The sequence below is a fragment of the Neoarius graeffei genome, chromosome 6, assembly GCF_027579695.1.
Source record: "Neoarius graeffei isolate fNeoGra1 chromosome 6, fNeoGra1.pri, whole genome shotgun sequence".
In the NCBI taxonomy this organism is placed as follows: Eukaryota; Metazoa; Chordata; class Actinopteri; order Siluriformes; family Ariidae; genus Neoarius; species Neoarius graeffei.
Window position 1 is genome coordinate 24,130,960 of NC_083574.1, and position 15,059 is coordinate 24,146,018.

The following is a 15,059-nucleotide window of genomic DNA, read 5'->3' on the forward strand; positions in this document are numbered from 1 at the left end:
AGGAGTCATTGAAAGTTGAGTTCAGTACAGATGAGTATACACTCAGATTTCTTGCGAATATGACAAACTGCACTTTTTTGTCTGACTGACGTTTCACAACATTATAGCCAACTATAAATGGTTCAAAATTATGTTGTGTCATTCTTTAACATAAAATTCTAATTTTAGAATTACCACTCTGTGTGGCGGTGCTTCTGTGCTCGCTTTGTGGATCCATGGTGTGATGTTCTGAGCGATATTGCCTGGCGGCGGCGAGGCAGCTGTGCAGGCTGTGTGGGATTTATTGTGGTGCGCCTGATGGGACTGTGGTAGCTACGCCATTGGAATTACGTCCTGACCTTCTTTTAGTGGACTATTTTTTTTCTTTCCCCAATTGTAAAGTGCCCTTGGTTGTGAGAAAGGCACTATATAAATTGAACGGATTATAATTAATAATTAAATTATTATTATTAGTAGTAGATTATATTATTATTAGAAAATTATATTATAATGTGGTGTGATATGGCTGGCAACATTTTGATAAGTGATTATTTTCCTAAGTGCAGACCCTGTCATGCTTACTTACTGTAATATTTTAAGCTGTAATACAAGGTTACTGAATTATTAGGATGTGAAACTTTATATTAAACTTGTGATCATAGTATAGTACAAGTCAAAAAAAGTTTGGACGCCTAATTAAAAAAAATTTCTTCATTTTTATTAATAACTAAAAAAAAAAAGTAAAAATAAGACACTTCATGCATGGTGGTGTAGTGGTTAGCACGGTCGCCTCACAGCAAGAAGGTTCCCGGTTTGAATCCAGCGGCCGGCGAGGGCCTTTCTGTGTGGAGTTTGCATGTTCTCCCCGTGTCCGTGTGGGTTTCCTCCGGGTGCTCCGGTTTCCCCCACAATCCAAAGACATGCAGTTAGGTTGACATGCCCTTGAGCAAGGGACCTGACCCTGGGCGCTCTGGTGTGACTGCCCACTGCTCTGAGTGTGTGCACGCGCGTGTTCACTGCTTCAGATGGGTTAAATGCAGAGGATGAATTTCACTGTGCTTGAAGTGTGCATGTGACAAAGGTTTCTTTTTCTTTCTTCTTAGAGTAATGAAAGACTGTCAATTTCTCTACTTTTTTGAGTAGTTCTTGACATTACATGGATTATTACAGTTGTGGAATAGTATTTTTATTTACTATTTGATCTCAAACGCATTAAGACAAGAAATTCCACTATTAACTTTTGACAAGGCACAACTGTTAAGTGAAAAGCATTCCAGGTGGCTCTCTCATGAAGCTGGTAAAGATAATGTCAATAGTGTGCAAAGCATCAAAGTAAACGATGGCTACTTTGAAGAATCTAAAATATGAAAAGTTTTTGTTACCACATAATTTCATATATGCTCCATGTGTTATTTCATAGTTTTGATGTCTTCAGTATTGTTCTACAAGGTAGAAAATAGTCAAAATACAGAAAAACCTATGAATCAGTAGATGCATCTAAACTTCTAACTGGTGCTGTATACAATATAACTTAGGATCATCGTGACAAAAAGTCACACCTCAACAAAAAGTGTTGACAGTCTCTCTTCTTTCTAAATCTTTTCATGACTAAGCAGTTCTTGAAGTAATGTGTTTGAGCCCAATATCCTGCTGAGCAGGCACATGCACACAAAAACTCTGATAATAGTAGAGACTTGGGGAGCAGCTCATGAATGATTTACTGATTAGTGAGTCATGAACACGAGGAGGTACAAGGAGCAAACATTACCCAGCTGATAACCTTAGGGCAAAATGCTAAACCAAACTGAACATTGCTGCTCGTCTGCAGTTTGCTAAAGATCACATGGACAAGCCAAAAGGCTATTGGAAAAATGTTTTGTGGACAGATGAGACCAAAATAGAATTTTTTGGTTGAAATGAGAAGCGTTATGTTTGGAGAAAGGAAAACACTGCATGCCAGCATAAGAACCTTATCCCATCCATGAAACATGGTGGTGGTAGTGTCACGGTTTGGCCTGTTTTGCTGCATCTGAGCCAGGACGGCTTGTCATCATTTATGAAACAATGAATTCTGAATTATACCAGTGAATTCTAAAGGAAAATGTCAAGACATCTGTCCATGAACTGAATCTCAAGAGAAGGTGGGTCATGCAGTGAGACAACAACCCTAAGCACACAAGTCGTTCTACCAAAGAATGGTTAAAGAAGAATAAAGTTAATGTTTTGGAATGGCCAAGTCAAAGACCTTAATCCAATCAAAATGCTGTGGAAGGACCTGGAGCAAACAGTTCATGTGAGGAAACCCACCAACATCCCAGAGTTGAAGCTGTTCTGTATAGAGGAACGGGCTAAAATTCCTCCAAGCCGGTGTGCAGTTACCAGAAATGTTTAGTCCTGAGGTGTATGTAGGGTGCATAGTCCATACACCTCAGGACTGTGCACCCTACACACAACACATACACCTCAGGACTGTGCACCTTACCTTGCAATACTTCATAATGTGCAATACCTCACTCCATAATGTGAAACACAACACGTACACTGGGGCCCGGCCGGGCTCAGCCCGAAGAGGCGACGTGGGCCCGACCTCCTGTGGGTTCACCACCCACAGAGGTAGCAGTAGGGGTTTGGTGCAGTGTGGATTGGGTGGCAGTCGAAGGCAGGGGCCTCGACGACCTGACCCCCGGACACAGCGGCTGGCTGTTGGGACATGGAATGTCACTTCGCTGGGGGGGAAGGAGCCTGAGCTTGTGCGGGAGGTTGAGAGGTACCGGCTAGAGATAGTCGGGCTCACCTCCACGCACAGCTTGGGCTCTGGAACCCAGCTCCTCGAGAGGGGCTGGACTCTCCACTTCTCTGGAGTCGCCCATGGTGAGCGGCGGCGGGCTGGTGTGGGCTTCCTTATAGCTCCCCAGCTCAGCCGCCATGTGTTGGAGTTTACCCCAGTGAACGAGAGGGTCGCCTCTCTGCGCCTTCGGATTGGGGAGAGGGCTCTTGCTGTTGTTTGTGCCTACGGGCCAAATAGCAGTATAGAGTATCCGGCCTTCTTGGAGTCCCTGGGAGAGGTACTGAGGGGTGCTCAAACTTGGGAACTCCATTGTGCTACTGGGGGACTTCAATGCTCACGTGGGCGATGACAGTGACACCTGGAGGGGCGTGGTTGGGAGGAACGGCCTCCCCGATCTGAACCCGAGTGGTGTTTTGTTATTGGACTTCTGTGCTAGTCACAGTTTGTCCATAACGAACACCATGTTCGAGCATAGGGGTGTCCATAAGTGCACGTGGCACCAGGACACCTTAGGTCGGAGGTCGATGATCGACTTTGTAGTCGTGTCATCTGATCTCCGACCCTATGTCTTGGACACTCGGGTGAAGAGAGGGGCTGAGTTGTCAACTGATCAGCACCTGGTGGTGAGTTGGATCCGCTGGCGGAGGAGGAAGCTGGACAGACCTGGCAGGCCCAAACGTATGGTGAGGGTCTGCTGGGAACGTCTGGCCGAGCACTCTGTTGGGGAGGTCTTTAACTCCCACCTCCGGGAGAGCTTTTCCCAGCTTCCGAGGGAGGCGGGGGACATTGAGTCTGAGTGGACCATGTTCTCTACCTCCATTGTGGACGCAGCTGTTCGGAGCTGTGGCCGCAAGGTCTCCGGTGCCTGTCGTGGCGGCAATCCCCGAACCCGGTGGTGGACACCGGAAGTAAGGGATGCCGTCAAGCTGAAGAAGGAGTCCTATCGGGCCATGTTGACCTCCGGGACTCCTGAGGCAGCCGACGGGTATCGGCAGGCCAGGCGTGCTGCAGCTCGGGCAGTTGCGGAGGCAAAAACTCGGAACTGGGAGGAGTTCGGGGAGGCCATGGAGAAGGACTATCGGTCGGCCTCGAAGAAATTCTGGCAAACCGTCCGGCGCCTCAGGAGGGGGAAGCAGTACTCTGCCAACACTGTTTACAGTGCGGGTGGGGAGCTGTTGACCTCGACTGGGGACATTGTCGGGCGGTGGAAGGAATACTTTGAGGATCTCCTCAATCCCACCGCCATGTCTTCCACTGAGGAGACTGAGGCTGATGACTCAGAGGTGGACTCGTCCATTACCCAAGCCGAAGTCACTGAGGTGGTTTGCAAGCTCCTCGGTGGCAAGGCACCGGGGGTGGATGAGATCCGCCCTGAGTATCTCAAGTCTCTGGATGTTGTGGGGCTGTCTTGGTTGACACGCCTCTGCAACATCGCGTGGCGGTTGGGGACAGTGCCTCTGGAGTGGCAGACTGGGGTGGTGGTCCCTCTTTTTAAGAAAGGGGACCGGAGAGTGTGCTCCAATTATAGGGGAATCACACTTCTCAGCCTCCCAGGGAAAGTTTACTCCAGGGTACTGGAGAGGAGAATTCGACCGATAGTCGAACCTCGGATCCAGGAGGAACAATGCGGTTTTCGTCCTGGTCGCGGAACACTGGACCAGCTCTATACCCTTCATAGGGTGCTCGAGGGTTCATGGGAGTTTGCCCAACCAGTCCACATGTGCTTTGTGGATCTGGAGAAGGCATTCGACCGTGTCCCCCGTGGTATTCTGTGGGGGGTGCTTCGGGAGTATGGGGTTCGGGGCTCTTTGCTAAGGGCTGTCCGGTCCCTGTACGAACGGAGCAGGAGTCTGGTTCGCATTGCCGGCAGTAAGTCAGACCTGTTCCCAGTGCATGTTGGACTCCGTCAGGGCTGCCCTTTGTCATCGGTTCTGTTCATAATTTTTATGGACAGAATTTCTAGGCGCAGCCAGGGGCCGGAAGGAATCCTGTTTGGGAACCACAGGATTTCATCTCTGCTTTTTGCGGATGATGTTGTCCTGTTGGCTTCTTCAAACCAGGACCTTCAGCATGCACTGGGGCGGTTTGCAGTCGAGTGTGAAGCGGCTGGGATGAGAATCAGCACCTCCAAGTCCGAGGCCATGGTTCTCGACCGGAAAAGGGTGGCTTGCCCTCTCCAGGTTGGTGGAGAAGTCCTGCCTCAAGTGGAGGAGTTTAAGTATCTCGGGATCTTGTTCACGAGTGAGGGAAGGATGGAGCGTGAGATCGACAGGCGGATCGGTGCAGCCTCCGCAGTGATGCGGTCGCTTTACCGGTCCGTCGTGGTGAAGAAGGAGCTGAGCCAAAAGGCGAAGCTCTCAATTTACCGGTCGATCTACGTTCCGACTCTCACCTATGGTCATGAGCTTTGGGTAATGACAGAAAGAACAAGATCGCGGATACAAGCGGCTGAAATGAGTTTCCTTCGCAGGGTGGCTGGGCGCTCCCTTAGAGATAGGGTGAGAAGCACAGTCACTCGGGAGGAGCTCGGAGTAGAGCCGCTGCTCCTCCACATCGAGAGGAACCAGCTGAGGTGGCTCGGGCATCTTTTTCGGATGCCTCCTGGACGCCTCCCTGGGGAGGTGTTCCAGGCATGTCCCCCCGGGAGGAGGCCCCGGGGAAGACCCAGGACACGCTGGAGGGACTATGTCTCTCGGCTGGCCTGGGAACGCCTCGGTGTTCTTCCCGAGGAGCTGGCCGAGGTGTCTGGGGAAAGGGAAGTTTGGGCTTCCATGCTTAGACTGCTGCCTCCGCGACCCGGTCCTGGATAAGCGGAAGAAGACGAGACGAGACGAGACGAGACAACACGTACACCTCAGGACTGTGCACCTTACCATACCCCCCTTACACCCCCTCATTTTTTTTTTCTTTCCCCCTCTACACACTGTTTGCACTGTTATTGGAGTTGCTTTTAATCTTATTGTACATGTGTATAGTGACAATAAAGGCATTCTATTAGTTGCAGTTATTGCTGCCCAAGAGGGTCACACCAGTAATAATATAATAATAAAAATTATAAATATAAGTGCAGTTTGAAAACCGAATGTATACAGCTTTTCCAGACAAGACTTCACACTAATATTGTAGTTTCTCTCTCTCACACCCAAATCTAACAGGGATTTTATTGACAGCAATAAAACTGTTCCTGACTTATGAAACCAAGAAGATGGAATGCAAAATATATACTTCTTGCTTTCATCATGCCTTGAGTGCTACAAAAAAACACCCTCACACCTAAAAGGAAATTAGGCATCTTTTACAAGTGCTTTATGCAAAGGGGGGGGGGGAGGTCTTTTATTTCATGACATTTCATACAAATGACTTGCTTCCAGAGAGCACTTGTAATTTGCTCTGAAGGAAAAATACAAAACATAACACAGAAATGATGCTGGCATTAGGAAATCCTGTGTTGAAATCCAGCAGTTCCACTTAACGTAGGGAGCAGACTGGAGAAAACTGCTTGCTGAACAAATCCTGGCCACTCCGATCCCTCTGAAGTGCTTTAAGGTAGTAGCAATGAAGTATACTGCATCTGCAGAAAACCAATTACAGTAAGAAATGGAGGTCTTTCTTCAAATTCTTAACTGAATTGAGGTCTAGCCTTTGACTTGGCCATTCAACACATTCAGGTTCTTAGTTTTGAACCATTCCACTCCAGCTTTGGCAGTATGTTCAGAGGTGTTGTCCTGTTGGAAGTTAAATCTCTACCCCAGTCTCAAGTCTCTTGCAGACTAAGGCTACGTTCACACTGCAGGCTGAAGTGACTCAAATCCGATCTTTTCGCCCATATGTGACCTGTATCCGATCTTTTATTGACAATATGAACGACACAGATCCGATTTTTTCAAATCCGACCCAGGCCGTTTGGATATGTGGTGCTAATTCCGATTCCTATCCGCTCTTTTCATATGTGACTTCAGTCTGAACCGCCAGGTCGCATTCATCCGACTTTCACGTCATCAACAAGCCACAAACGTCACTATTCTGCGCTGAAGTAGGCGGCGGGTCTCTCAAAAAAGTTACAACAACATGGCGCATAATCACGGGCGCAGATAGAGGGTGGGACGAGTCATATTTAAATTCACCTCGTTCGGTCCCCCCCACTTATAGGGAGGAAAAAACGTCTATGCTGTCTTTCTTTGCATAAGGCAAACCTCACGGAAAAATCAAAAGACTAATTACCATTCAGTTTATTGAGGTGCACAGCAGTGTATACATATAGTTGCAACAACTCACATAAAACAAAACAAAGACTGATATTCGGTTGGTTGAGCTGCGCAGACTGCACAGGTTGCGAGCTCGAGCTTGGTTGCTATGGTTACTAACGAAGTTTGACAGGCATATCGGGGTTGGGGTTGGTTTGCTGGCAGCTTTGTCCCCCCCCAGTTCAAAAAACGTATCTGCGCCCCTGCGCATGACATCAATGCGAGGGACGCTTTGGGCTGTGAAGGTTCTGAATCTTCTCAATGGAAGGACGCAGAGGTTAGGGAGCTGATTTCCATTTGGGGGGATGCAGCTATTCAAGCTAGATTGGATGAGTCATACCGCAACCGGGCGGTTTTACTTCCGTAAACACTGGCCATGCTCACTGCGTGTGACGTCATCGTATCCTGCAGTGCGCATGCGGAACACTTTTAGGTCGCTTTTCGTTCATACTGAGGATCACATACAAGTCGCATATATTTGTTCATGTGAACGACCTCACAAAAAAATCGGATTTCACAAAAAAATCGGAATTGAGCATTAAGCCTTGCAGTGTGAACGTAGCGCTAATCAGGTTTTCTTTTCAGATTACCCTGTGTTTGGGTCAATCCATTTTACCCTCAACTCTAACAAGTTCCCCAGTCCCTGATGATCAAAAGTTTCCCTACAACACTATGCTACCAGTACCATGCTTCACTGTGAGAATGGTACTCTCAGGGTGAAGAGCAGTATTGGGTTTTTGCCAAGGTGAAAAAGCTCCAATTTGGATTCATAGAAAACAACAACATTTTACCACATACACTATATGGTCAAAAGTTTGTGGACAGCTAACCGATCATACCCATAAGTGTTGGCTGAACATCTCATTTACAATTTAGTATCCCCCTTTATCTGCTATAATAATCTCCATTCTTCTTGGAAGGCTTTCCATTATATTTTGGATCATGGCTGTGAGGATGTGCCCAGACAGTCACAAAAATATTCGTGAGGTCAGGCACTCATGTGGGGCAAGGAGGCCTTGGGTGCAGTCATCATTCCAGGTCATTCCAAAAGTGTTTGGCAGAGTTGAGGTCAGGGCTCTATGCAGAACACTCAAGTTCTTTCACACCAACCTTGGCAAGCCATGTCTTCATCAGAGATGCCTACCCCAAATTTTTAATTTCAGTATTCTTGAAAACATTTTTCAGTATTTTGGAATGACTTTCAGTAACATTAATTTATGCACATTTCCATTATAAAGGAGGTGTATATACCAATATGTTTAACATTTAAATTATTAGGGCGGCATGGTGGTGTAGTGGTTAGCACTGTCGCCTCACAGCAAGAAGGTCCGGGTTCGAGCCCCGTGGCCGGCGAGGGCCTTTCTGTGTGGAGTTTGCATGTTCTCCCCGTGTCAGTGTGGGTTTCCTCCGGGTGCTCCGGTTTCCCCCACAGTCCAAAGACATGCAGGTTAGGTTAACTGGTGACTCTAAATTGACCATAGGTGTGAATGTGAGTGGGAATGGTTGTCTGTGTCTGTGTGTCAGCCCTGTGATGACCTGGCCACTTGTCCAGGGTGTACCCCACCTTTCGCCCGTAGTCAGCTGGGATAGGCTCCAGCTTGCCTGCGACCCTGTAGAACAGGATAAAGCAGCTAGAGATAATGAGATGAGATTTAAATTATTAAAAAGAACTGTTTTGTGTGAATTGAATAAACAAAACGCGAGCAGCCATCTCAACTGAATTTCCACTCAACAAATTTCTAGAGCATACAATATATCACATTTTTATAAATACAATAGTGTTCCCTGTTTGCAGACATTACGGTTGACTACCAATCATTGGTATTGAATGTAACTCCTCAAAAGTTTTATTATATTGCCTGGCAAAATGTTCTACCTGTTAACAAATTCTAATAAAATTAAAAAAATTTCTTATTTCAAGCCAAAGAGAGTCTGACATTGTTATCTTAATGTCCCAATATATAAATACTTCAGCATAATGCTTCAGAAGAGACATTGAATAAAATGGCATTGATAATTGTATTTAAAACAGTGGAATGATCAATTTTTTGCCACAATCCCAACAGCACTAATCATAAAATTCTGTTTTTGATCATACTACATGTACATTTGCACTTGCAACACTGAAGAGACATTAAATTAAATGTCTTTAATGAAATGAAAAGAATTAAAGAAGTACAGCCAGTGTTTGATATTTCAGTGAATAAAAATCAGACATGTAAAAAGAACCTGAATAAGTTTAACTCACATTTCATGGCACTAATTGGCAAGTTCAACTCCAAGCACAGGTCAACCATCACCGCTTCAGCACGTGTCACGTTCCGTGTCTTTTCATCCACAGATTTCGTAAAAAACTGCTGGATACCCCCAGATTTACTTTCCGCCTGACTCACCATTTCAGCATACTCCATATGTTTTTTGTAGTTGACATGCCGCGTGCAGTCATCGCGACCACCATGAGTGATGTTAATGTCAGTTCTACACAGTTTGCAGTGCGCGTATCCATTGCCCTTTTGACTGGGTGTAATGCAAGGCCATTCCACCGTATCGAAAATAGCGCGAGCAAATGTGCGTAATCTGCACATGTCACACACAGCATGTGCAGAATCTGCGCATGTCACACACAGCATGTGTGATTGTCGTAAAAATAAATAGCCGTGAATTGCACATGGATTGAAAAAGTCACTTGGACATTTAAAAACAACTCACTGGAATTTAAGACTTTATAATAATTCCGTACAGAATAACACTGTTTGCCATAACATCGTATTTACGTAACTTTTCCGTACAAAATACGGCCAATCCGTACTAGTAGGCATCTCTGCTTCATGGACCTTGCTGTGTACACAGGGGCACTGTCATACTGGAACAGTATACAATTGTTTGCTTCCACCTTTGTAGCAACAGCTTGGAAAAGGCCCACATATGGGTGTGATCATCAGGTGTCTACAAAATTTTGGCCATATAGTGAATTTTGTGTAGATTCATGGCATATAATCCCAATCATGTCCATTTCATTTTCAGATAGTAATGTGAAACATTTCAATGAGGGGAATACTTATTTATATACAAGCATTAAAGAAGTATGCATAAAGTGGTCAATCTAGGGATATATATAATCCACCTGATTTCCAAGTGCATGAAGTTTACCCTTTTAAAAACTGTCTCATGCATGTGAAACATATAATTGGTTTTCAGCTTTATAACCGGACATTACAAAACACCATCATATTGACATACATTTACAATCTTGCAAACTTCCATAACCATATGACCTAAAAAAAGAATGACAATTTCATAAACGCAACATTATACCATATCTAACAGCCAGAGACTGAAGATAAAACAGAAGTGCAATATTAAGCTTATACATTTTAACTTTTTAAACAAAGATGAGAAATAAGCTTCACCTGACTGACACTAACTTAAGAATTAAAGTGTGATGTAGGTGTAAAAGAAGATATTTACCAGTGATCAACATCAGCATCGTCAAACTGTCCAGCTACTGCAGTATTCGGATCGACCTCCATTCCATCTGGAGAACGAATACAAAGATAGAGATCAGAGATTATCTGTAGAGCATTTTATTTACTGGTCTATAGAGGTTGTCATGGTAACAGCATCATACTCAAAACATTTAGTCCACACTGTGCATCGCCACAAAATCTCAATTCAAGCAACTGCATAATTTTAAAATCAATGATTCAGTGGAAACTCAAAATTACACAATTATCCACTTACTCGAATACACAAGATGAATGTAGCTAATACGCAAGACAAGTCAATTTCCCCCAAAACCTTTTCAGAGCATATCTGTCCCAAACCACTTAACCATTCATGCAGATTTGGTTTAGGACACAGTTTCACTTACTGTAAATCTATAAATCATGAACAAAATCTACTGTACTGTTATGAATGTGTCTTGGACAACCGAAAATCACCCCCCCGCCGAACCCACTAGTTTAAAAGCAAAATCATCAAACATCTGGATGTTCTGTGGATGATAATTTAGAGCCACTTTAAAATTAAATATCCAATTATACTACTTCATAATACCTCTTGTTTAAAAATAAATATCATGTAGACTGAAGAAAGTATATGAAGATTTAGCCATGTGTTATAAAATGTTTTTGGATGTTTAACCAAACATATATTCAATAAGCCTTCATTTTGGGTTAGGTGAAAAAAAAATAAAAATAAAAAAAATAATTATAGCACACCCCTCCAAGCAGCCTCGTCACAGGGCTTTGACCTGCTACAGACACCTAGTGGTTACTGAATGATGTAATGCCAAATCTGATGCGACTTAGGCCGAACATTTCACTTACTGATTTAGTGCATTTTCAACATCAGTCCTACTTGTGACTCAAAAACAAACTGGGTACATCACAGACCTTCAAACTCAGCCGATGGTTCATCAGTGCGAACTCCGGCCATGTGAAATTGTTGCATGACAGACTGAGCAAGCATCCCTTCGAGTCTTTGCAGCGTGGCCTGGCCCTCTGCAGTCAGATGCGACAAACCCTCTTCATATGTGTAAAAGGTGGGTACGTCACCCTGGCCTTGATGTGAAAGGGAAAGAGAGCAAGAGCACAGCAGTGAGCAACCATGAGCATGTTACTGAAAGTGTATGACCTACCAAAACTCATTTTGAAAAGAGATTCTTTACCAGTCTCCTCCTCTTCCTCTTCAAATTCCTCTCCTTCAAACTCCTCGTTGTCAGAGTCTGCATCCTCGGGGTCAGGGTGCAACGCCTGGCAGTCACACATGGCAGAAAACATGGATTCCACTGCAGCACACAGAAGAGTTTAATTAAGTTATAGAACCATTTGTTGAAATGGTTTTACACCAGATTTGCCAAAAAATGACCAGAAATCAAGTGGTCTTGAAACTATCTTTAAATAAATAAATAAATAAATATATATATATATATATATATATATATATATATATAGAGAGAGAGAGAGAGTACAGAATGCACCCACATAGTGCATCACCATTTATATTAGGGTAGAAATGAGTGTTAAAGTGCATATCACGGGTAAATTCAGGAGCAAGATTAATGTAATTCTCCTATTTTATATTAAATTTTGGTCAAATATCTATCACATTTTGCGCAATTTTTTTACCTTGCGCAATACCAGAAAAATTCAGTTGAAATCAAGCCATTTGAGGTGAATTGGTCCACCTCTGAAAAAACTTGGCATTTGGATTTCCCGGGAAACATTGATTTTTGTGACGTCACGTGTGGGACGCCTCCCTCTGAATCCTACATCAGCGTTGGTTTGTTTATGAGAAAACGACCTGATGGTTTTCTGCAAATTTCTTCAACATCATGTCTCGTCTTCTTCCGTTTATCCGGGGCCGGGTCGTGGAGGCAGCAGTCTGAGCACGGAACCCCAAACTTCCCTTTCCCCAGACACCTCGGCCAGCTCCTCGGGAAGAACACCGAGGCGTTCCCAGGCCAGCCGAGAGACATAGTACCTCCAGCGTGTCCTGGGTCTTCCCCGGGGGACATGCCTGGAACACCTCCCCAGGGAGGCGTCCAGGAGGCATCCGAAAGAGATGCCCAAGCCACCTCAGCTGATTCCTCTCGATGTGGAGGAGCAGCGGCTCTACTCCGGGCTCCTCCCGAGTGACTGTGCTTCTCACCCTCTCTCTAAGGGAGTGCCCAGCCACCCTGCGAAGGAAACTCATTTTGGCCGCTTGTATCCGCGATCTTGTTCTTTCGGTCATTACCCAAAGCTCATGACCATAGGTGAGAGTCGGAACGTAGATCGACCGGTAAATCGAGAGCTTCGCCTTTTGGCTCAGCTCCTTCACCACGACGGACCGGTAAAGCGACCGCATCACTGCGGAGGCTGCACCGATCCGCCTGTTGATCTCACGCTCCATCCTTCCCTCACTCGTGAACAAGATCCCGAGATACTTGAACTCCTCCACTTGAGGCAGGACTTCTCCACCAACCTGGAGAGAGCAAGCCACCCTTTTCCGGTCGAGAACCATGGCCTCTGACTTGGAGGTGCTGATTCTCATCCCAGCCGCTTCACACTCGACTGCAAACCGCCCCAGTGCATGCTGAAGGTCCTGGTTTGAAGAAGCCAACAGGACATCATCTGCGAAAAGCAGAGACGAAATCCTGTGGTTCCCAAACAGGATTCCTTCCGGCCCCTGGCTGCACCTAGAAACTGTCCATAAAGATTATGAACAGAACTGATGACAAAGGGCAGCCCTGCCAGAGTCCAACATGCACTGGGAACAGGTCTGACTTACTGCCAGCAACACGAACCAGACTCCTGCTCCGTTCGTACAGGGACCAGACAGCCCTTAGCAAAGAGCCCTGAACCCCATACTCCCGAAGCACCCCCCACAGAATACTACGAGGGATACGGTCGAATGCCTTCTCCAAATCCACAAAGCACATGTGGACTGGTTGGGCAAACTCCCATGAACCCTCGAGCACCCTATGAAGGGTATAGACCCGGTCTAGTGTTCCGCGACCAGGACGAAAACCGCATTGTTCCTCTTGGATCCGAGGTTCAACTATTGGCCGAATTCTCCTCTCCAGTACCCTGGAGTAAACCTTCCCTGGGAGGCTGAGAAGTGTGATTCCCCTATAATTGGAGCACACTCTCCGGTCCCCTTTCTTAAAAAGAGGGACCACCACCCCAGTCTGCCACTCCAGAGGCACTGTCCCCGACCGCCACGCGATGTTGCAGAAGCGTGTCAGCCAAGACAGCCCCACAACATCCAGAGACTTGAGATACTCGGGGCAGATCTCATCCACCCCCTTGCCACTGAGGAGCTTGCTAACCACCTCAGTGACTTCGGCTTGGGTAATGGACGAGTCCACCTTTGAGTCATCAGCCTCCGCTTCCTCAATGGAAGCCATGACGGTGGGATTGAGGAGATCCTCGAAGTATTCCTTCCACCACACGACAATGTCCCCAGTCGAGGTCAACAGCTCCCCACCCGCACTGTAAACAGTGTTGGCAGGAGTACTGCTTCCCCCTCCTGAGGCGCCGGACGGTTTGCCAGAATTTCTTCGAGGCTGACCGATAGTCCTCCTCCATGGCCTCACCGAACTCCTCCCAGTTCCGAGTTTTTGCCTCCGCAACTGCCCAAGCTACGGCACACCTGGCCTGCCCATACCCATCAGCTGCCTCAGGAGTCCTGGAGGCCAACATAGCCCGATAGGACTCTTTCTTCAGCTTGACGGCATCCCTTACTTCCGGTGTCCACCACCGGGTTCGGGGATTGCCACCATTACAGGCACCGGAGACCTTGCGACCACAGCTCCGAACAGCCGCGTCGACAATGGAGGCAGAGAACATGGTCCACTCAGACTCAATGTCCCCCGCCTCCCTTGGACACTGGAGATAAAGACCACCCCAACAGAGTGCTCGGCCAGACGTTCCCAGCAGACCCTCACCATACGTTTGAGCCTGCCAGGTCTGTCTGGCTTCCTCCTCCGCCAGCAGATCCAACTCACTGCCAGGTGGTGATCAGTTGACAGCTCAGCCCCTCTCTTCACCCGAGTGTCCAAGACATAGGGCCGGAGATCCGATGAAACAACAACAAAGTCGATCATCGACCTCCGACCTAAGGTGTCCTGGTGCCACGTGTACTTATAGACACTCCTATGCTCAAACATGGTGTTCATTATGGACAAACCGTTACTAGCACAGAAGTCCAATAACAAAACACCACTTGGGTGTTTCGGTGGATCGGGGAGGCTGTTCCTCCCAATTACGCCCCTCCAGGTGTCACTGTCGTCGCCCACGTGAGCGTTGAAGTCCCCCAGTAGAACAATGGAGTCCCCAGTCTGAGCACCTCTCCCAGGGACTCCAAGAAGGCTGGATACTCTATACTGCTACTTGGCCCGTAGGCACAAACAGCAAGAGCCCTCTCCCCGATCCTAAGGCGCAGAGAGGCGACCCTCTTGTTCACTGGGGTAAACTCCAACACATGGCGGCTGAGCTGGGGAGATATAAGCAAGCCCACACCAGCCCACCGCCATTCACCATGGGTGACTCCAGAGAAGTGGA

General features: G+C 46.6%; 1 protein-coding gene across 3 annotated transcripts in view; it reads right to left on the minus strand.

The window, feature by feature from the left end:
• The window catches only part of clns1a (chloride channel, nucleotide-sensitive, 1A), a 61,305-nt gene that overhangs the window by 24,925 nt on the left and 21,321 nt on the right, over nucleotides 1-15,059 (minus strand). For 2 of the 3 annotated variants that reach the window (XM_060923469.1, XM_060923471.1), the window contains 3 exons: nucleotides 11,681-11,800; nucleotides 11,406-11,573; nucleotides 10,480-10,546 (listed from right to left, as the gene is read on the minus strand). In XM_060923469.1, coding sequence (XP_060779452.1) covers nucleotides 10,480-10,546; nucleotides 11,406-11,573; nucleotides 11,681-11,800 — 355 coding nt within the window. Of the gene's footprint in view, nucleotides 1-6,072; nucleotides 6,339-10,479; nucleotides 10,547-11,405; nucleotides 11,574-11,680; nucleotides 11,801-15,059 lie in introns of those variants that run through there. The other variant, XM_060923470.1, reaches the window with a different exon arrangement.